Source organism: Sus scrofa, chromosome 17 (assembly GCF_000003025.6).
Source record: "Sus scrofa isolate TJ Tabasco breed Duroc chromosome 17, Sscrofa11.1, whole genome shotgun sequence".
Taxonomy (NCBI): domain Eukaryota; kingdom Metazoa; phylum Chordata; class Mammalia; order Artiodactyla; family Suidae; genus Sus; species Sus scrofa.
The window spans coordinates 44,105,191-44,127,200 of record NC_010459.5 but is presented as its reverse complement, the minus strand read 5'-3'; the positions used below and the strand labels follow the sequence as shown (position 1 = coordinate 44,127,200).

The 22,010-nt window shown below is 43.6% G+C and overlaps 1 protein-coding gene across 5 annotated transcripts in view; it reads left to right on the top strand.

The window, feature by feature from the left end:
* Window positions 1-22,010, top strand: part of CHD6 (chromodomain helicase DNA binding protein 6) — a 217,417-nt gene that overhangs the window by 138,272 nt on the left and 57,135 nt on the right. For 3 of the 5 annotated variants that reach the window (XM_021077869.1, XM_021077872.1, XM_021077868.1), the window contains exons 17-18: window positions 5,670-5,723; window positions 8,642-8,837. In XM_021077869.1, the coding sequence (XP_020933528.1) occupies window positions 5,670-5,723; window positions 8,642-8,837 (250 nt within the window). The remainder of the gene's footprint in view (window positions 1-5,669; window positions 5,724-8,641; window positions 8,838-22,010) is intronic. The other 2 variants (XM_021077871.1, XM_021077870.1) reach the window with 1 other exon arrangement.

The following is a 22,010-nucleotide window of genomic DNA, read 5'->3' as shown; positions in this document are numbered from 1 at the left end:
AGGATCCAAGCCGCGTCTGCGACCCACACCACACAGCTCACGGCAACGCCGGATCCTTAACCCACTGAGCAAGGCCTGGGATCGAACCCGCAACCTCATGGTTCCCAGTCTGCTTCGTTAACCACTGCGCCACAACGGGAACTCCCTTATTTTTAGAATTTTTAAATTTGATCATAGTCAAATCTCTCAGTCTTAAAAAGCTTTAAATAAACTTAAGTGCTTATTTATGCTTAAGTTTAGGCTTAATGCTTTAATTAATATGCTTAAAAATGCTTCCCCCACCTCTCAACCTTGCAGTCATATAAATATTAAGCATTTTCTTTTAACTCTTTTATGGCTTCTTCACCCTACCTCTGTATCCAACAGGGTCTTCTGACCTTAGTATCATCATTACTTTTCTCTTTTTAATTTGTTTTTTTATCTTCATCAGAATTTTACATGCACATAATTTAAGAAGCCAAATTATACTATTAGACCTTTGAAAAAGAGCATTTCCAGTTACCACCACACCCCCCCAGTTTCCCCCTGCATGAAACATTTGCTTTAAACTCTTTATGCTATTTCTTTTGGTATTTCTAGTTATATCTCTAAATAATGTTAGTAGTTGTAATTTTTTTTTTTTTTTTTTTTTTTAGTTTTAAATGTTATCTGTCCTTTACTACAGAAGATGAATATTCCCTTCTTCCACTGCTCCTCATAAGTACCACATATGAAACTCCTGACGTCCATTTTCCCAACATGCTGTGTAGTACTTTGGGTTAAATTAATCCTCAGGGTTCATTATGACTTATTTAAATGCTGTTACTGCTCAGCCATGTAGTGTGCTGTTTATCATTTCTTTCTTGTACAGTTTTTATTTTTCCTAAAGCTAAAAATATTTTCTTTCTATTTTTCTATATACTTATTATAATTCAGCTCCAAAATTTACTCTTGTCTAGATCTCCTCTTGTTCGGTCCCAGCACCTCAGTTTCCTGTCTGAGCCATCTCTCCTGGGACCTTCTGTCTATCCCTCTCTGGCCAGTTGCCATCTGTGATCTCCCTTCCTTCATCACACTGACAAGTTTCTTTTGCCTTCTCTTTTGAATCAAATCTTGTTGGTGGATCTCATGTACCTCTTCTGGGAGCTTCTGAGAAAAGGTGAAGGGTAAGTAAGTTTAGAGACTTTGTCAGTTTACTCTCATTCTCGAGAGCAATAGTTTGGTGAAGTTTGAGATTCTAGGTTAAAATTTTCCCACAAAATTTTGAAGGTGTTAGTCCATTGACTTCTAGCTTCCACGATTGTTTGGAAGTTCAAAGCCCTTCTGATTCCTAGTCTGTTGGGGGGGGGGGGAGGATTTTTTTTTTTTTTTTTAAGAAGCTTTGATTGATCCTTTTTGTCCCTGTGCTGTGAAATTTTACAGTGAACTGGGTTTCATATACTGTCTGTTGAACCGGAGGCTGAGTAGGTCTTTCCCATCTGAAATCTATGTTCCTTCTATGTTTCTTTGTATTTTATCTTCCTTATTTCTTTCTGTTTTGCCTTCTCTTTGTGGAACAGCTGTTACTTGTATGTCAAATCTTCTAGACTGATCACGTAATTTTCTCTTTTCTCTACTTCCCCTCTCATTATATTTTGCTCTACCTCTGGTAGAGTTCCTTTACTCTGTCTTTCAGCTTTAACCCCTAGACTCTCATTATGTAATTGTTTTTAATTTCCTAGTTTTCTTCTGTAATTTTTCAGTTTTTATAGTACTCAGCCAGTTATCACACAGGTGTAGTGTCTTCTCTTTCTGAGATCAATCATGATAGATTTTTTTCAGTCTTCCTACAGTGTCTGTTTTCTCTATCAAATTTTTTCTTTTTGCTTGTTTATGTTTCTGTCTTTCATATTAGAATTCTGAGTTGCCTTCCCCTCCCCTTCAGCACTTCGAAGTGAGTGGGTTTTTTGGTCTTTTTAGGGCCACACTTGCGGCATATGGAAGTTCCCAGGCTAGGGGTCAAACTGGAGCTGTAGCTGCCAGCCTACACCACAGCCACAGCAGTGGAGAATCCGAGCCATGTCTATAACCTACACCACAGCTCATGGCAATGCCAGCTCCTTAACCCACTGAGCGAGGCCAGGGATCAAACCCTCACCCTCATGGATACTAGTCAGGTTCATTACTGCTGAGCCACAACAGAAACTCCTGAAGTAAGTGTTATTCCACTGTGTTCTTGTCCCCATGGTTTCTGATGAGACGTTTCACATTTAAGTGGCTCTTCCCCTGTATAAAATAAGTTATTTTGGAGTTCTCATCCGTGGCACAGCGGAAACAAATCTGACTAGCATCCATGAGGTTGCAGGTTCAGTCCCTGGCCTCACTCAGTCGGTTAAGGATCCAGTGTTGCCGTGAGCTGTGCTGTAGGTCGCAGATGAGGCTCACATCTGGCTTTGCTGTGGCTGTGGTGTAGGCTGGCAGCCATAGCTCCAATAGACCTCTGGCCTGGGAACCTCCATGTGCTGTGGGTACAGCCCTAAAAAGCAAGCAAGCAAACAAACAAAAAGTATTATTTTACTCTATCAGGATTTTCTTTTAATTTTTGATTTGCTGCAGTTTGACTGTGATGTGTAAAATTCATCTTGTGCAGAGTTCACTGACCTTAAATTTGTATATGTACATCCTTTGTCAGATTTGGGAAGCTTTTGATCAATATTTCTTGATTTCTTTTTTTTTCCATTTGCTCTGTTTTCTTGTTTCTCTGTGAGACTCCAATCACCCGTATGTTTGACCTTTAGATATTATCTCACAAGTCCATAGGCTCTGGGGTTTTTTTAGTCCTTTTTCCTCTCCCTTCTTTTGATTTGTTTATCTTCAGGTTTTGCTGACTCTTTTGTCTGTCATTTCCATCATGCTTATCAAGCCTATCTACTGCTTGCTTTATTTTAGATATTGTTTTTTAGTTGTAAGATTTCCGTTTGCTTCTAAGTATGTTTTGTTTCTCTGCTATGATTTCCTATCTTTTCATTCATTGTATACATTACTTCCTTGAATATAATTTTAAGAGCTGCTTTAAAGTTCCATCTGATAATTAAGATATCTTAGGTTTGATATCTCTTGTCTTTTCCTTTGAGAATGTGTCAGATTTTTCCACTTTCTTTGTATATTACATAATTTTGGGTTACCCCTGGATATTATGAATATTTTGTTATGAAAATTCAGGATTTTTTTTTTATTGCTGTGAAGATGTTAATGCTTTTTATATGGAGGCAGTTGACTAGGTGAGACTCGAAATGCAAATTGTCCATGTCTAGGATAGGTGGCAGCTCCAGTGGCAGCTCCGGCTGCTTTAAGTGTGCCACAGCATGTGTGAATAGTCAGAGGTCAACAAGAGCCTTAGATAGGGTTATACCCAGAGTTTGGGGTTCACCGTCTCTGCCTCTACTTTCTGGAGATCCCCTCTCACCCTCTGGCAATTCTGGTTGCCCCAGATTTCTTCCCTTGGTGCTTCTGGTCAGAAAAACAGTGGCTTCTTATCAAGATTTATAACTGCCCTCAAACTTTGCCATAACTGTGGCTTCCCCTCTGGGGAAATCCCCACCACAGTTTTCTGGTGCTCTCCAAAATCTGCCTGTTTTCCTTAACTCTGGAGTGTCATCAGGTGGGTTTTTCTGTTCATTTGTTTTGTTTCGTATTTTGCCCAGATTTTGTGGTGGTTATCTCCTGGAGACTTGGTGTGTTAAGACCTTGCCCCTCCGCACCAGAAGCAAAGCCTTTGTGTTTCAGGTCAGAGGCTTTCATCTAATGTTTGGTTTTGGCTGCCAGATGGTAGGCACTACCTAGAGGTTAGAACCTAGGGATCGAACCAGCATTCTCACGGATACTAGTCGGGTTCATTACCGCTGAGTCACAACGGGAACTTCTCTCTTCTCTTTTTTAGTACAGTACCTCTGCCTTTATCTGTGTGGCATCTCCTAGGGTAGAGACAGGTATATATTTTTTATCCTTTCAAGGCAGGGGTGAATGGCCTATAGGCTAGTAGATACTTCAACAAATACTCAACTAGTAAGTTCCCTTGTTTTTAGACTCTTTGTACCCCCATTTTCAGGGGTATCTGGTGCCACCAGTGCCTAATTCCCTTGGGATATTCTGCTGTACTGAATTAGGTTATTTCTCACCTGGGATCTGGTTTCTCCAGATAAGATACCACTTGGTGTACTTTGCAACTTCCAGAATCTTATTATGGCTTCTCCTGTTCTGTTTATAGGTTTACTTGGGGGAGGGCATTATTATGCGTTTAAAAAAAAAAAATCCCTTTGGAGTTTCCATCATGGCACAGCGGAAACGAATCCACTTAGTAACCGTGAGGTTGCAGGTTTGATCCCTGGCCTCGCTCAGTGGGTTAAGGATCCAGCATTGCTGTGAGCTGTGGTGTAGGTTGCAGGTGCCACTCGGATCTGATGTTGCTGTGGCTGTGGCATAGGCCAGCAGCTGTAGCTCCGATTGGACCCCTAGCCTGGGAACCTCCATATGCTGCGGGTGCGGCCCTAAAAAGCAAGAAGCAAAAAAAAAAAAAAAAAAAAAAAAATTCCTTTTCCTGTCATTTTGTTAGACATTTGAGGAGATAAAAGAATGAAGTGTGCATGTTAACTCATAATCTTAAGCTGGATTTCTTTCTTTCTTTTTTTTTTTTTATATTTTGGTCTTCAATCTTTCTATAATTTTGGTAAATGGCATATAATGGGGGGGTCTAATTTAATTTATTTCCAAATATGTCTGATTTTCTGTTAATTAAATAGCAGTCCATCTTTCTCCCATTCATGTAAAACACTGTCCATAAAATATACTAAAATATTACATATGCTGGGTATGTAGTAACCTTTCTATTCTTCTGATCAATATTTCTGTTCCTTTGCTCATATATTATTGTAGGTGGACTTCAGAATTCTTGAGAATTATTTCTTTTCTTTTTTTTTTTTTTGTCTTTTTTTTGTCTTTTGTTGTTGTTGTTGCTATTTCTTGGGCCACTCCCGCGGCATATGGAGGTTCCCAGGCTAGGGGTTGAATCGGAGCTGTAGCCACCGGCCTACGCCAGAGCCACAGCCACGTGGGATCCGAGCCGCGTCTGCAACCTACACCACAGCTCACGGCAACGCCGGATCGTTAACCCACTGAGCAAGGGCAGGGACCGAACCCGCAACCTCATGGTTCCTAGTCGGATTCGTTAACCACTGCGCCACGACGGGAACTCCGAGAATTATTTCTTTTTAATCTCTCCCTGACTTACTCCAGTTCTCACTACAAGAAAAAAAAAGATATATAGATAGATAGATAGATAGATAGATAGATAGATATGTATGTGTACACACACATTTACATATCAGTGTTTATCTATGTGTACTTACATACATCTGGTGGGATTTTGATTGGCTTTTATGCACCTCAGGTTGGATTGACATCCTTGTGCAGCTGAAGAACGTGGTACTGCTTATTCAGGTCTTTTCTATACACTGTTGATGCAGTAAATATAAGATGCCAACCTTGTGCTTGGACCTCTGTGGGTGTTAGGGACATGGTGACCAAACCAACATGACTCCTTGAGTCATGTTGCCAAGTCCTGCATATTTCTTATTGGGGTTAATTGTAAATATTTTATATGTTTATGGGGATTGTGAATGTAATTTTTTTCCCCTACTCTTTATGTTTTCCAGCTGGTTATTGCTGGGAGACGAGAAGTTTGTTCATTTCCCTTCAGGCCTTGTGAGGTCAGCATCTTGTTGTGCCAAAAACGTGTCATTTCACCCCCGCCCTCCCCACCAAAGCACCCAGAGGTTTTCCAGAGTGCCACCTGCTTCTCGTTGATATTTGACAGTGACTCAGAACTACATTTCAGTGAACCACATCAACTCCTAGGGATTCTGTTCAGAATACAGTTGACGCAGGGTTAATTGCTGCACTGACGTTTGGTGTGGAAAATTTCATGATGTCTGATTTCCTCATTCAGACTTACTAGCCCTCAAGATTTTCTTTGTTCTTGAGCCTTGTTGCCATACCTGCTGTCAGTTTGGTTTGGGTCCCATTTAATTTCATGCCATCCTCATACAGGGGTGAGGGCATAGCCAGAGGATCTGGCTCAGAAGCGAGGGGAGTGAGGAACAGTTTTAAATGCACTGTCAAATCACTGGCTTTTTATTTTAGTTTTGCGTTCTTCGAAGGCCCTCCCTCAAAACCGAGTAAGTGCTAGAAATGAGGATTGACATTCCAGTCGTCCTGCACGGTTTCTCAGAGTATGTTCTAGTATAGCTGGCCAAACACTATCTAATTTTATGGGAGTTATTTCCCTAGATGGTTGCCAAGCTATATCATCGCTATTTATTGGTTTCTCCTCCTCCTCAACACTAAGCGTATTCCCTGTCTCACTCAGATCCATGGGCATCTGGCTCCTCTCTGACGGTTTAGGGGTATCTTGTCAAAGAATGCTGAGTCCCCTGTGCCTACAGCGCTAATTGCTCACATGTGTGGTGGTGGGGTGGTGGCAGCTATTGTTTAATTGAATCTCAACCCTGTCTTATGACTCCAGATCCTGTGCTGCTCCTACTGCATCACATACGTGGCCAAACTTCTGGGAATGACTCAGTACAGATGCTCGGTGCACTGATCCGTTTCCGTTCTCACCTCCTACTAGAGTTACAGGTGTCCTAGGTTTACCAGTGTCTCTTATTTACCTTTACTTTTCTCTTTTAAGTTTTTAGGGAAGTCTTTCTACTGCATTGAAATGTAGGGTACGATATGAAGGCCACACAGCCAGCTGGTTAAGAGTGTGGACTTTGAGTCAAATGGATCTCACTTACCAGCTAGGTGACTGCACAAATTATTTTTGCTGGTGAGGGTTTTTTGTTTCGCTTTTGTTTTTGAGGTTTTCTCAGGTGTAAAAGGGGGAACTACCTCGTAGGATTATTGTGAGAAGTGAATGTGATGATGATACATAGCATGTATCACAGTGGCTGGCACAGAGTGTGACACTTAAGAACTTGTTGCTAATATTGCTGTGGCTCTTATTAAAAATAATGACAATTAAAGCTAATTGCTTCGCAGTGTTATGGAATTCAACATATGACCCTTAGCCTTTAGCTTATGACACAAAATTTTCTTAGTCTGCCTTCATGACAGTCCTGTCACCACCACTGGTTTTATTTGCCACTTGGTATCATGTATTGCATTAGAAAAGAAGAAATGAAAAATCTGCAGTAATAGTTCCAGGTGTGGGTGCCCTGTAGCCTTCGAAAGGCAAGACAGTCTTGTCAGCTTTGGTTGTTGGCTTTGTACATGGCCCTTATGATCCTGAGCTGGTCTGGTGTCCCTGCCTGCGTTTCCTTGGGTGATTTGTTCATGTGGATTTTTCTTTTCCTCAAGGAAGTCAGGATTATATTGCCAGATTTAATTATCTAGATTCACCCCCATCCAGAGTCATCTTCCAGAGAATCTATCCTTAGGCTCTTACTAGTTGTTTATCTGAATTTTTACAGATCTGACTTCCCGGATTCTGGGCTGCTGAGGTTTTTGTCAGGATTTGTATTCTTGGCCATTAGGGGGTCCAGGGTGACTTGGTCCTTTTCTCACATGGGTCCTGTTACTTCTGCTTTACCAACCAGTGCTCACTTTTCGGTTGAGATTGGGCCCAGGATAACATCCCCTTATTAATTTGTTTTTTGTTGGGGGTGGGGCGAGGGGCGTGCAAAGATGAGGGAATGAGACTCAGCAGCCTTCCGGATTGGTCGTCTGATTTAATTCTGTGCTAATTACAGGATTGCCATCATAAAGGTACCTTCTGTGTTTTCTCATTGGAGGGACAGATGGTGATAGGCTCCTGTAGCAGTTTCATTTCCTGTTCTCTTTTCTTTTACCTTCTCCTCCGTCATGCCTTCCTCCCTTCTTTCTTAACTGTCCACTGAGGTACGTCTTCTTAATGACATCCAGCTTTGCTTCATCGCTTTATTTTCCTCTAAAAATTCTGGATTCTCACCAAGCCAGCACTGCGCAGAAACCTTTCTTGTGATTGCTCCGTACTTGCTTGGAAATGTATTGTCCAGAAGACCTTGAATTCAGCTGTAAACTTGGAGGTTTTGCTGTCTGCCTCTAAAGCTTTTGAGGAACTAGTGTTAGGCTGGAAAGGACCAACTCAGACATAGAAAGACTGCCTGTAAGGATAGTCTTCTTCCCATTTTCAGTTTATTCAAAAATAGATGGAGCCTGATTTGAACTCTGATTCTGTGTTATGAGCTTTACCCAAAGTAGATAGTTGAGGCTTTTATTTGCTTTTCCCTGGTCTTATGATTAGATTCAGTGCAAGAAAACGGGGAAAAACTTGAGAGTAAGTTGCCTGGGCAGTGGGGGTCGATATTTTCTGTTTACAGGTCCTCTCCTCTTCCTTAGTTTGTAGCTGGTTTTTTTGTTTTGGTTTGGTTTTTGTTTGTTTTGAGAGGGGGGATATTTTGCAGTGCAGTTTTAGGTGTCCGCCCTGCCGCGTATGTAGAGGGGGGATTCCGTCTAGACTGCTAGCATTTGGTCCATATTTAGAGGTGAGGGGTATAAGGCCATCCGTCAACAGCTCCCTGCGTTGTTTCCTGTTCTCCACTGAAGTCATGATTAACACCTGGGCTTTCGTTCGTTTGGGTCCCCTCAGATACACCTATGAGCGAATTGATGGGCGAGTACGGGGAAACCTGCGCCAGGCAGCCATCGACCGGTTCTGTAAGCCAGACTCAGACCGCTTTGTCTTTCTTCTGTGCACCCGAGCGGGAGGCCTGGGGATCAATCTCACAGCTGCCGATACCTGCATCATATTTGATTCAGACTGGAACCCACAAAATGACTTGCAGGTAACCATTAGGATGATTGCTGTTTGCCTTAGCTGTCCCTCAATCCAAGAACATCATGACAGGGCCCGGCTTGGCTACAGAGAGTGTCTGCCATGCTCATGTTATTGCTGTGGTGTTGGCCAGATGGCAGGCTCAGGGCCCCGGTCACCAGGTACAACTGAATAAGAAGTAAACATCAAGCCTTCCCGCTAATCAGAGTGGATCTTTCCTTTACTGTAAATCTAATGGAATTTCACAGTGGCAGCCTCCAAATGTAGACGAGAACTATACTTTATTGTTATTATCAGATATAAAGAAAGAGACTAAGCCTGACTAATTCTCTAATTCTCAGTATATGGATTGATTCTGGCATTTTCACTCACTTTGTTTGTGCGTTGGGTATAAGTCACACAGAACATGAGATGACCCAGAAGAGAGGGGAAGTCCCCTGGTGTGGTGGGGGTGACTGAGGCCGCCTTACAAGTTTGTCTGCTCTCCACTTAATGCAGCACATTGGAGTGAACTTGTGCCCAGTTAAGTATATTTACAGGTTAAATTTGCTAGCTTTAACCAAACTGAAAAACAGTAGCTTTGAAAGATTACTGCAGAGATTGGAGTTAATATATGTTAAAAGCAGACATAAACAAAGAAATGACAGACCTGAAACTTCTGGTTCAGAATTCCTCATCAACCCAGTTTGAAAGTAAAAACAATGACACGCCTGCCAGATTGCACAATCAGTCAGTCCAGGGAGTTCCTGTGTGGTGCAGCGGATTAAGGATCTGCCGTTGTCACTGCTGTGACACAGGTTCAGTCCCTGGCCGGGGAACTTCCACATGCCGCAGGCACAGCCAGGGAAGAAAAAAATCCAAAAGATTCTAACTTGTCAAAAAGGCTACTTTAGAATACAGATTTGCATCCATTATTATTAATGATGAGCTTCATTCCAAGAGTGTATTGGAGCTTGGGATATCTGCTAACACTCGGAGTGCGAGTGGGCTATGGGGGCCTCAGAACCTTTGTCATGATACAAGTGATTGATGAGAGAAGTCTGAAGCCTGCTGTTTCACAGAACTGAGGAGGTGTTCGGGGATGCTGCCAGGGCAGGGGTGCAGGGAAGGGAGCTAAGGTGATGGGTGTCCGGGCTTCTTCCCTGCCCACCACATCCCATAGACTCATTCTGCTTTGTCTTTTTCGTGTAACAAGTTTCCAAATAACATTATATTTGACAAAAACTGTCTACTAGTTGAAAAAGTAGTGCTCTAAATTATTATGTTGGTGACAAATGGGTAAAACTCAGGGAAAAATATCATTTTAAAGCAAATTCTGTGGCACTGTGTTCAAAATCCAGCTTGAAAAATCAGTGGCTATGACTAGCTCACCATCAGACCTTTCTGCTGGTGATGGGATATTTGGGTCAAAGATGAGTTGCTAGATATAATGAATAACTAATTTTTAAAGGAATTGGTGTACACTCAACACCAGAGTAATAATAATAAGGAGAAACTAATAGCTGATCAAGTCACCAGGAAGAAACTAATTAGGAGAGTGATGGAGATCAGGGGTTGGGAAGCTACTGCCAATGGGCTCACCCCCTGATTACCCCCGATCTTTAAATAGTTTTATTGGAACCCAACCACACCCCTTTGTCCACATATTATCTCCAGCTGCTTTCCTGTCACAGTGGCAGAGGTGAGAGTTGCAACAGAGACCATAGCCCACAACATGTGGAATATTTGCTGTTGTAGAAGATGCTGGCCAATCCTTCTGCAGATGGTGTCTTAAGTCATAAGTTCCTGACAGCTGTAAAGTTCTGTGCTCTTTGGCAGTGCTCACCTGACTCTGAGGCTTGTTACCTGAGACATTGGTGGTACGAGAAACTAAAATTGGGTGGCCATTTGGATGCCATGTTTGCTGGGCATGCCTGAAGGAATTCCCAGGAGGAAAGTTGGAAATGTGGGGCTGGCATTTAGACACAGGTCAAGGCCAGAGGCACGGATTTTGGAATCATCACGCTTCCCCTAGTGAAATCTAGACGTTGAGTAGGTGCAGTGCCAAGAAATGGAAAGAAAGAATGAGAATCCTGAAGGAGAAGATGAAGTCATCCAAGGTCATCGAGTTGTATGTGTACCAGCCAGATGGGGGGGCGGGGCTTCCCAGAATTAGGGTCTGAGGGAAGGGGAGAAGCCTGGGAATGGTTGGTTGGTTGGTTTATTTAATTGGAGTATAGTGGATTCACAACATTGTGTTAATTTTAATGCCCACTGCTAGGGGACTGGCAGGAGATAAACAGGGGAGTAGCAGTGAAGTCCAGACTGAAATGGGATGGTGTGAGGGTTTTGTACTGAGTCGGTTTCTGCCCTTCCTCTAGTGCTCAGCCTCAGTGGAGAAACATAGACCATCAGCCCTCGGGGTGAGTCAGGGTGGGCACTTGTACCAAGAACATAGCAGAAGAAAAAGGAGTGGCAGTAGCGGTGGCCGTGATAATGGCAGCCCCAGGCCAAGTTAGAGTTAGAGCTCCTCATCTTTTGGCTGCTTTTTGGGTTATTTTTATTTATGGCTTTGTAACTTAGAGAGAACTCCTTTATTTTATTTATTTATTTATTTATTTATTTATTTTTACTTTGTTTTTGCCCTAACTTCAGGAAAAAAAACTTTTCCAAATATATAACTCTGTGAGATATATATTTGAACTTATTCTAAAATGTTTCAATGATTAAGAAAGTGATAGCTCTTAATTTTTTGTGAGAATTCTTTTTATATATGTTTATTTTCTCAAATAAAAGTGTTAAAATTGAGGAGTTCCCATTGTGGCTTAGTGGAAACAAATCTGACTAGCATCCACAGGGACACAGCTTCAATCCCTGGCCTTGCTCATTGGGTTAAGGATCTGGTGTTGCTGTGGCTGTGGTGTGGGCTGGTGGCTGCAGCTCCGATTCAACCCCTAGCCTGGGAATCTGCATATGCTATAGGTGCAGCCCTAAAGAGAACTCCTTTATTTTTGAGATGGCTGACTAGACTAGGTAGAAATGAAAGAATTAGGAAGAATAGAATAATTTTAGGGCAGGGAATTGGGTCTGCGGTTATGGTGGAGTGGAATTTGTGAGCTGTTCAGAGTTGTCACGGAGATGGAGCAAGGTTCTGTGGGGAGGCGAGCACGAGGGCTGGACTCCCCACCAAGCACACGCTTTCCCCAGCAATTGCCCCTCCTTCACCACATGCCGTGAACGTGATATAGAAGACAGAGTCTGGAGACTAGGGCCCTGAGACCATTACGTGGTGCAGAAGACTGCAGCCGAATCAGCTGTGAAAGTTGGTGAACTGCATTCCTGTCCTTAACAGCAGAAAACTTAACCAGACCCGTTGCCTGGTACTGTCCTTGCCAGTTGCTTAGGTCAGGCTGACTTACACACAGCCTTTCACACATATGCACATATGCTAATTTTTTGGTAACCAGCCAAGACTTTCAGTCCTCTGTGATTCTTCGTGGTTATTGAAGAACCGCAACTCCTGTTTTGATGGAAGATGCCCATATCTTCTTTGGAAATTGGGCCTGGCATAGCATATTCGTCTGTGAGTGGATTGGAGCACATACTATCTGCTTCAACATCAGGGCCACAGAAGGCGAGTCCCATCATGAACATAGTCTTACCTTTACCCTGGTGGAGTTTTCCCATAGCGCCTGAGGTCGAGTTCAGATGGTAGAAAATTAAGTGCTCACTCTGATTGCAGGCAGCCTGGACAGATCTGATTCAGTCCATGCTTATTTGGAGTTGAGACTGCCTGGGGAAGCAGGGACGGCCAGGACAGTGCTTCTTGCTGGATCCTGGGCAAACCCCCTCAGAGCCTCAACAGGGAAGCCGCCCATATTCGGGGGAGGCTGGGCACGGCTGACAAGCTGCAGACAAGCCAGCTTCCGTGGCTGTGGAACAGAGCTCCGCCCTGAAAGTCAGCTGCAAGTCAGCAGTGTTACCTTTTCTGGTGCTTTTTAAAGTTCATTCATTCAGCCTTCTGATCATTTTGCTGGAGTTCTCTGTCCTTTGGGGACAGGATTAAGAGAGGCTCAGGACTTGGCTAGAGAAATATACATGTATTTTAAAAATCTAAGTCTTCGTAAAACAAATGACATTGACTGTCACCCTCTGTTTTCTTTGGGCTTGTTAGAATCCGAGTCTAATAATTACATTTCCTCTCCCATGCCTCAATCCGAACCAATTAAGAAATAGACACAGGAATGCAAAGGATCAAAGCATCGGCTTTGATAAACTGTGATGGTGGATTAGCAGATAGCTTGACCTATAGCCAGAATTAGCCTCCCTTGGGCTCCTGCACAGGCACACCCTCAGCCTTGCCCACGCAGAACTGCTGGCAGTCATCTGCTGGCAGATGCTGTTCTAGGAAGCCTGCGGTAACAGAGGGGGACTCCCTGTCCTCCGCAAGGGGAGGGACAAGGGGAGGGATGAGTCTGCGGGAGCTCAGACCTGGTGTCCTGCTTTCACTGATCAGGTCAGTCCTTCCTTTGGAGCAGAGAGGGAGGGGGATGGAGAGACCCTGCGGTGTCCCTGCCTGGGAGCAGCCGGTCCATCCCGAAGCAAGAGGACAGAGAACTAGGTGTCCCGCTCTGGTATCTACTCCATCAGCCCTTCCCAGATCCTCCTCCCCTCTCCAGAAGAGTGAAGGCACAGGTTCCAGAGGGTCCAGGACAGGAACTGGGCACTGCTTAGGGACAACGAAGAAGAAAGGTGATGCTGCAGGACCTGCACAACACTGTCTTGCTGTGCAGGCTGTGGGTAAACCAACCTAGGGTCCCTTTATGAGGGAGAGCTCCCTGGAGGCATCAGGGGAGTCCTGTGTTGTCTCTCACACCTTGCACATCTGTGTCAGCATCAAAGGGTGTGAAAAAATCAAGCTTTGCCTTCCTCCAGAGGCTCAGCTGTGATTCAGTCCTAGACCGTCAGCTGCAGCAGGTTTTGTGTAGATGTCCTGTAGTACCTGTAACTCCTGAGGCCGAGAAATGGCAGAGGGTGCTGACAGTAGCCTGAGAAAGGAGAATAGCAGTGAAAAACTGGTCTCTTACTTCCCTCTCAGAGGAAGCCACCCCTGTTGCCATCTCTGAGTGTAGGGTGGCCTGAGGGGATAGCAGAGGCCACTAGGCAACAGTGGGAGGGCTGCCAGCTCCCCTCCCTTCTGTGGATAATGTCCCGGAGGAGAATGCAGAATGCCTGTGCAGAGGATTCTGGAGGGGAGGAGGGAACCCCGCACACTCTGCTCTGAGAAAGGAGACGTGCCACTTCCCCTGCCACCACCATCTCCTAGCTCTGCCTATTCCTTGGGGGCATGTACGCCTGGAGCTTGGAGGACTAAACTGTTGAGTTACTCTTCGCTGCTGGAAGAAAGTAAGACTCTGTGACTGCCCACTCCATAATGTGGCCCCGGCATTCAGCGAATGAATGTGTCGAGCGCTGTTCAAAGTGCTGGAGACGCAGCAGTGAGCGAGACCCATGGTTTGTGCTCTCGTGGACCCTTCATTTCAGTGGGGGAGGAAGACAATAAACAAGGAAAAGTGAGTGAGATCACCCCAGACAGCAGTGCTTCTGTGAGGAGTAAAGCAGAGTAAGAGGATAAGATGGATTGGGGAGTTCCCGTCGTGGCGCAGTGGTTAACAAATCCAACTAGGAACCATGAGGTTGCAGGTTCGGTCCCTGCCCTTGCTCAGTGGGTTAACGATCCGGCGTTGCCGTGAGCTGTGGTGTAGGTTGCAGACGCGGCTCGGATCCCGCGTTGCTGTGGCTCTGGCGTAGGCCGGTGGCTACAGCTCTGATTCGACCCCTAACCTGGGAACCTCCATATGCCTCGGGAGCGGCCCAGGAAATAGCAACAACAACAACAAAAAAGACAAAAAAAAAAAGACGGATTGGGCACCCTGATTTAGAGGGTGGTCGAGGAAGGCTTCTTTAACAGGGTGACATCTAGGCAGAGACCGACATGATGGGGAGGGGTCTTAAGCTATGGAATCAGTAGGAAGAAGGTTCCAGACGGGGAGCAGAAAGTGTGTCTGCCTGGAGTGGGAATGAGCGTCAGTGGCACATCTGAAGCATGTGGGATGGGGCTTATGTACAGCATCGGCCCCTCTGTTTCTCACTCTCTGTTCCATTTCCCTTTGCCCATGCTGTCCACTCCTTCCTGTTCTCAGCCAGCCCGTGACTGACTTCCTGACAGATTTACTGAGCCCCAGACAGCAGGCCAGGCCCCGGGGAAACAAAAGTACTCAGGACTTTTGAGTCACACTGTGGAAATACAGTGCAAGGAGCAGATTCTGCGCCCTTTCCCCGAAGTGTTAGATGGTAAGAGGCGAAGATACCTTTCCCCCAGGAGTAAATGTGGAGCTGGACGTCCCAGATGCCACAGTTGGCCTTTGAAGGAGATGGTTGAGGGAGGGTAGCTTCCCACTGTCCCCCGACTCAGCTGCATTGAGAGCCCCTGATCCCTCTTCTACATGAGGAGGTGGCCTGCGGGTACAGACCCTTCGACACAGGAGAGATGTAAAATTGCTGGGCTTGAAGTAAAATACTTGTGCAGAGAAAACGAACTGGGAAACTATGCTAGCATGCTAGAAGTGGTTGGATTCAGGTAGGGCTATAGGTAATTTTTTTTTTCTTTTTATGGCCACACCTGTGGTTTATGGAAGTTCCCAGGCTAGGGGTTGAATCAGAGCTGCATCCGAGGCCTAAGACATGGCCACAGTAATGCCAAATCCGAGCTGCATCTGTGACCAATGCCACAGCTTGCGGCAATGCTGGATCCTTAACCCATAAAGCAAGGCCAGGGATCAAACCTGCTTCCTCACAGACACGGTATCAGGTTCTTAACACTGAGCCACAGCAGGAACTCCTAGATAATTTTTTTCATCTCACTGACTCTGTAGATTTTCGCTGAGGTACAAATAGTTTTAACCTCTTAAAGGAAATGTACCTTTAAAATGTAGTAGAAGAGCTAATCCTTTGAAAAAGTGGTGTCAGAGTCAGGAGAAGAGTCAAGGTTATGCCTGGTTCTTTGTACCGGCTGTTTAATTTTCACATGATTGTAAAGACATGGTGTAAGGTTTTTGCCAACATCTGGGCTTAGACCTGACAGTTCTGAATTGAGGGCTGGAATCAGTTGGAAGTCTGTCACTGCTTGGATACTTCCTGTTGCTTCCCATTGCACTCACTGGGATCTATACCTGTTTCTCAAAAGTTTTCTGGATATTACTATTTGTTTCTCGTAGTCTTTTGTTCACCTCCAGTGTATTAAAAAGTAAAGAAGAAACTGTGTGCCTACAAGTCATGTGGGAGAGCATAGGAGCTCTGTGATTCCCCCTGGCTGGGGGCCGGGGCCAGGGGCGGGGGGCACCCCACAGCCTGCTTGTGGCCTGAGTCCAGAGGTTGTGTTTATACATTGGCTCACGTGTCTTGTTTGGACTTCATCTCAGTTGCCGCCTTAGTTCCGAATGTTCCTCTCCCTACGACATTTGTGTGTGTGTGTGAGTTCAGGTTAGGAAATAACGAATATGACTAATTGAGAGTTGACTGTAAAATGAGGACTGTCTTAAATGTGGCAGGACTCATCCTTTTATCCTTCAGGTAAGTCTTCTTGGCAGAGTGTATGTTTTTCTCCTGGGACCATGTATTTTTTATTTATTTATTCATTTATTTTAGGCATATGGAGGTTCCCAGGCTAGGGGCTGAATTGGAGCTGCAGCTGCCGGCCCACACCACAGCCACAGCAACGCCAGATCCAAGCCACATCTACAACCTACACCACAGCTCGGGGCAACGCCAGATCCTTAACCCACTGAGCAAGGCCAGGGATCGGACCTGCATCCTCATGGATGCTGGTCGGGTTCATTAACTGCCGAGCCACAATGGGATTTCCTCCTGGGACCATTTGGCTGCTTGTGACCCCCGCTCACCCCCACCCCCAGCAGAGGTTGGTTTTTCTCACCTAATGGGAAGTCCAGAGATAGGTGTCCCTGGACTAGTGAGGTGGCTTCCCAGTTTCATGAGAGTCTCAGGTTCCTTCTGTCTTTCTGCTCCACTGTCCTCCGTGAGTGTGCTTTACAAATTCTCTTGGCTCCAAGACAGATACATCAGACCCCAGGTGGGAAAAATAAGGAAGGCAGGCGTGATGCTCTTTTCAGGAGAGCAGAGGGCCTCAGGATAGCCCTGGAGCTGCTCGTCCATGTCACTGTTGGGAACTGTATTACCTTGCCAGCCCTGGGAGGCTGGAGATGGTTTCAGTTGAATACATTGCTGCCCTCGTATAAGAATCAGGGTTCTAGTATTGAGAACAAGTGGGGATGTGGATTTCAAGGGGGTGATAAGGTAGTGGTGTCAGCAGCTCTCCGCTATTAGACTTTTACTCTGGACGTTTCTTAAAGTCCCTCTTGTAATTTGCCCTCAACACCAGATAAGCCAAAAGAAGAAAATCAGCGTCGGTACCTAATTGCCACCTACTGTCGCTGCTTTATAGGTTCCACAATCCATGTTACTTACCTTGATCACTTGCTTTGTTTATCAGAACTACCCACTGGATTTTCTTCTAATAATAGAGATGTCCTACCACTAAAGAGAGTAAAAGAAGGTGTGGCAACTAATTATAACAGCCAAAAAATGGAGTTCCTGTCGTGGCTCAGGGGAAACAAATCTGGCTAGTATCATGAGGATGCAGGTTCGATTCTTGGACTCTCCCAGTGGATTAAGGATCCAGTGCTGCCATGAGCTGTGGTGTAGGTCACAGGTGCAGCTTGGATCTGGCATTGCTGTGGCTGTGGTATAGCCTGGGAGCTGAGGCATGCAGCCCTAAAAAAAAAAGAAAAGAAAAAGAAAGAAAAAAGAAAAAGAAAAAAAAATAGCCAAAAACTGAACAACTTGGTTGATAAGAGAGAATGAGCGATATCTCTACATACTGCTGTGGAATCATCTCCTGAATATATTGTTGGGTGGGAAAAATCTGTATAGTATGTTAGCATTTATTTAAAGAGGCTGGATGCCTATGTCTGTCGCTTGTCTCCCCTTCCCCAACCCCGGAAACAAAAGCCTTCATTTAAAACGGTTACTTATTCGGGCAGATGGTGAGGAAACAAGGAAGTAATAGGAGTAGAAGCTAGTTTTTCTGAATATGCCTGTTTGTATTTTTTGACTTTGGAACGATCCTAAATATTTTACACCATTGTAAAACAATATTTTAAAACTTGTTATTCTGAAATCACTTAAAACTTTTTAAAAGTTGAAAAATAGTGCAGAGTTCTAGGATCCTTTGCCCAGTTTCCCTTAATGTTAACACTTTATAGCCATTGTATAATTACGGGAACCAGTATGGTATGGAAACATCGATACAACACTGATCTATAGATCCTGTTCATATTCCTTCAGTTTCCTACAGATGTTGTTTTTCTGGCCTGGGATCCAGTTCAGGGTCTCTCATTTCTCTTAGAAGACTCCTTAGTTTTTTCCAGTCTGTGACAGCTCCTATCTCTCCTTGTCTTTTGTGACCTCGACACCTTTGAAGGGTACTGACCAGCTGTTTTGTAGAATGTTTCTCACTTTGTTTGCCTGATGCTTTTCTCATGACCAGGTTTTATGCATTTGGGTTAAGAATATCAGAGAAGTAATGTTATATCCTTCTCATGGGGTATATGATGTCAGTATGTCTTATTCCTCGTGATGTTAACCTTGATTACTTGGTTGAGGTGGTGTCTGCCAGGTGTCTGCCAGGTTCTTCCTCTATAAGATAACTTTAAACTTTGTCAGTACCTTGGGAGGAGATATTTTGAGGTGCTGTAAGTACCTGTTTCGTATCATACTTTTGCCTATTAGTGTTAGTTAGCATCCATCAGTGGTTCTTGCTACCACAGTGTTCAGCTAGTGGTAATTTTCTATTTCAGTCATTCCTTCTACATTTATGAATTGGAATCCCACTGTAAAGAACAGCTGTCCTTTGTCCCTCATTTATTTATTATCTACGTTAGTATATACTCCTGGATATTTATTTTATTTTATGGGTTATAATCCATTACTCTCATTGTTTACTTTGCTGTTCGGATTTGGTCATTGGAATGCCTTTCAGGTTGGCTCTTCTGTCCCTTTGACATGCTCCCATCAGTTTTGAGCACTTCCTTACACTCTGGCACTATGAGACATTCAGGTTCATGTTCTTTTTTCGACTTCTCCAAGGCTCACTGGTTCCTTTCAGTTGAGAGTGGCATTTAGAAACCAAGGTCTGGCTACTGGGTGTGCCCACTGCTGCTGGAGGATAACTGCCTCTAAACTCCCTGAGCGGACAGAACTCGTAAATATATGTGTGTCCATGTCACACAGTTTCTCGTACTGCATATCTGCGTTTATGCCACATCCCTCCCTCCGTAGTGAGATTTCTGATACCAATTCAACACCACAAGGGTCCTTCTGGCCTTCTCATTTCTTCTGTACATGTACCTCCTTTGTCTGGCTATGAGAAGTCTGGGTCTTGTTATTATAACACAGTATATGTTTTCATTTGTTCAGTCTTAGTACATACATAAAAAAGTTTTAGAATTACTAACCCACATTCTGTGAAAAATAAATTCATCGGTGTATAGAATACTATACTAAAGCATTTTTTAGATCATCAGTCTTAAAGTCCATGATCAAAATGTCATTTTCCAAAGTTACTTGAGTTTAGTTTTTTTCTTTCCCATCCCTTTCATTCTGGTTAAATTAATGTGGGAAAAATCAATCCCTAAAACTCAAAAGCAAAATGAAACAGTTGAATCTAGCTGTATGTGAAATGGACGCATAACCCCAAGAGAGAAATTATTTCAAATATCAGCCGTGTTTAATTTTTTAATATCTTCATTGTGATATAATTTTAGTTTGCAGCTCCAATATACCCTTTATCCAAATTCACCAACTTTGTACACTTTGCCTCATTTACTTTATCATTTTTACCCTTTCTAGCTCTCTCTCCTGTCTGAGTATATATGTATAAATACATACCCACACACACCCCTTTCTCTCTGGGCCATTTGAGAGTAAGTAGTCCCCTAAGTGCTTTAGTGTGTACTTCCTGAGAGCAAGGAATACATATATAACCTAATAATATATACGAGTCCTAATATAACCATGGTTCAGTTCTCAGAATCAAGACATAAGAATTGTATCCAGTCCACGGTCCACATTCAGATTTTGTCATTTCCTTAAACATCCTCAATAGCTCTTAGTCCCCTAGTCCTCAGATGCAAACCAGGATCACCCACTGCATTCAGTTCTCAATCTCTTTGGTCTCCTTTAATGGATCAACCCCTTGATCTTTCTTTTTCTTTCATGACCTTGATGTCTTTGAGAAGTACAGGCTGGTGGTTTTATAGATTGTCGCTTGTTTTGTATTTCCACAAGATTGGGTTCAGGTTTAGTCATTCTGCAAAGTGATGGGTCCTCCTTAATGTATCACATCGAGAAACATGACGTCCATTTGTTGATAATAAGCACTTTGAGCTTAGTTAGTGGTATATGCCAGATTTCTCCACTATGAAGTTGCTGTTTTTCCCTTTGAAATTAATAAGGAAGTTTGGAGAGATACCTTGCGACTTTGTAAATATTCTTTCCCTCATCAGAGTTTCACCCACTGGTTTTAGTTTCCATTAATCATATTTGCCTGGATCAGTCATCACTGAGATGGTTGCAGAGTGGTGATTTTCTAACTCTTTGTTATTTACTTTCTACTATAAGGAAGAGTTTAGTTTCCCCTTTTCTCCCATTAGTTTATTTGTGTTACTATGTACTCATTGGTTCTTCTTTTATTCAGTAGGTTATGTTCCATTACTCTGTTTATTTGGATGTTCAGGTAATTCTGGACCCAGCCAGCGGAAACCTCTTCAAGTTTGAGTTGTTGTTTTGAGGTGTCTCCATCATTCTTTGAGTACTTTCTGATGTTCTGGCACAGTCTTATGCTCATCCTCTACTTTGACTACCCTGGCCTTCGAATTAATCATTTCTCTAACATGTCTTATTCTTTCTTATGGAAAATGGAAATCAGAAACCCAGATCTGAGTGCTGCTCTATGTTCTCTGCTGCTGGCATGCTTTTGCTCCTAAGCCCTCTCAGTGGATATAGCTAGAATACATACACAGGGAATCTCAATATTCATATGTAAAAACATACATTCATATGTGTATGTGTGTATATACACACTGTGTTAACAGAAACGTATAAACATAAATACACACATAGCTATATCTATTTCTGTGTCTGTATGTATGCATGATTATAAACACACCTGTGCCCTAACCACTGATACTTCCAATCCATTCTAACACCGCTGTTAGTCTAGTTTTTCTTCTTTCCATATTTGTAACTTCCTTCTTCAACAGTGAAAACCCTGACTCCTCTTACCTTCAGTGTGTTTATTCATTTGCTCAATCCTGGATTACACAAAAAGTGTTCTAGGAGTTCCTGTGGTGGCTCATCGAAAACAAATCTGACTAGTATCCATGAGGATGCAAGTCCAATCCCTGGCTTCGCTCAGGGGGTTAAGGATCTGGTATTGCCATGAGCTGTGGTGTAGGTCGAAGACACAGCTTGGGTCTGACGTTGCTGTGGCTGTGTAGGCCAGTGGCTTCAGCTCCAATTCTACCCCTAGCCTGGGAACCTCCGTATGCCACGGGTATGGCCCCAAAAAAGACCAAAAAAAAGAAAAAGAAAAAGTGTTTCTGGAACTGCAAATCCTGCCACTGTGAAAAAGAAACCTATCTGTAGGTGTGTATTTAAAACACTAATTTATACATGCTTAGTGGGCTATAACCCTGGGTGAGGACATAAATCTTACATTGTTTTCAATAGTTATGTTTGGGGGGGGATCATAGTGGTACTGTTTTTCTGAGACGATTGTGTATATTGTGGAATCAATCAAATGAGTAATGATATTGGCATGGTTGAGGACTGAACTTTTCAGCATGGTTAAAAAGAGATACAGATGTGTGGTTAATGAAGTTAGAATCCCGTAGTCCCAAGTTTGAATTACAAATATCAGGATGATCTCATCATGTGTTTGGTCTCATATGTGCACATGATCCTGCACACCACACACACAGCAAACACTTCTACTTTTGCCCACTGAATGGGCTTCGGAGCAGTGAGCATGCCTAGAGCACCCAGACCATTGTCTCTAACTGCATTT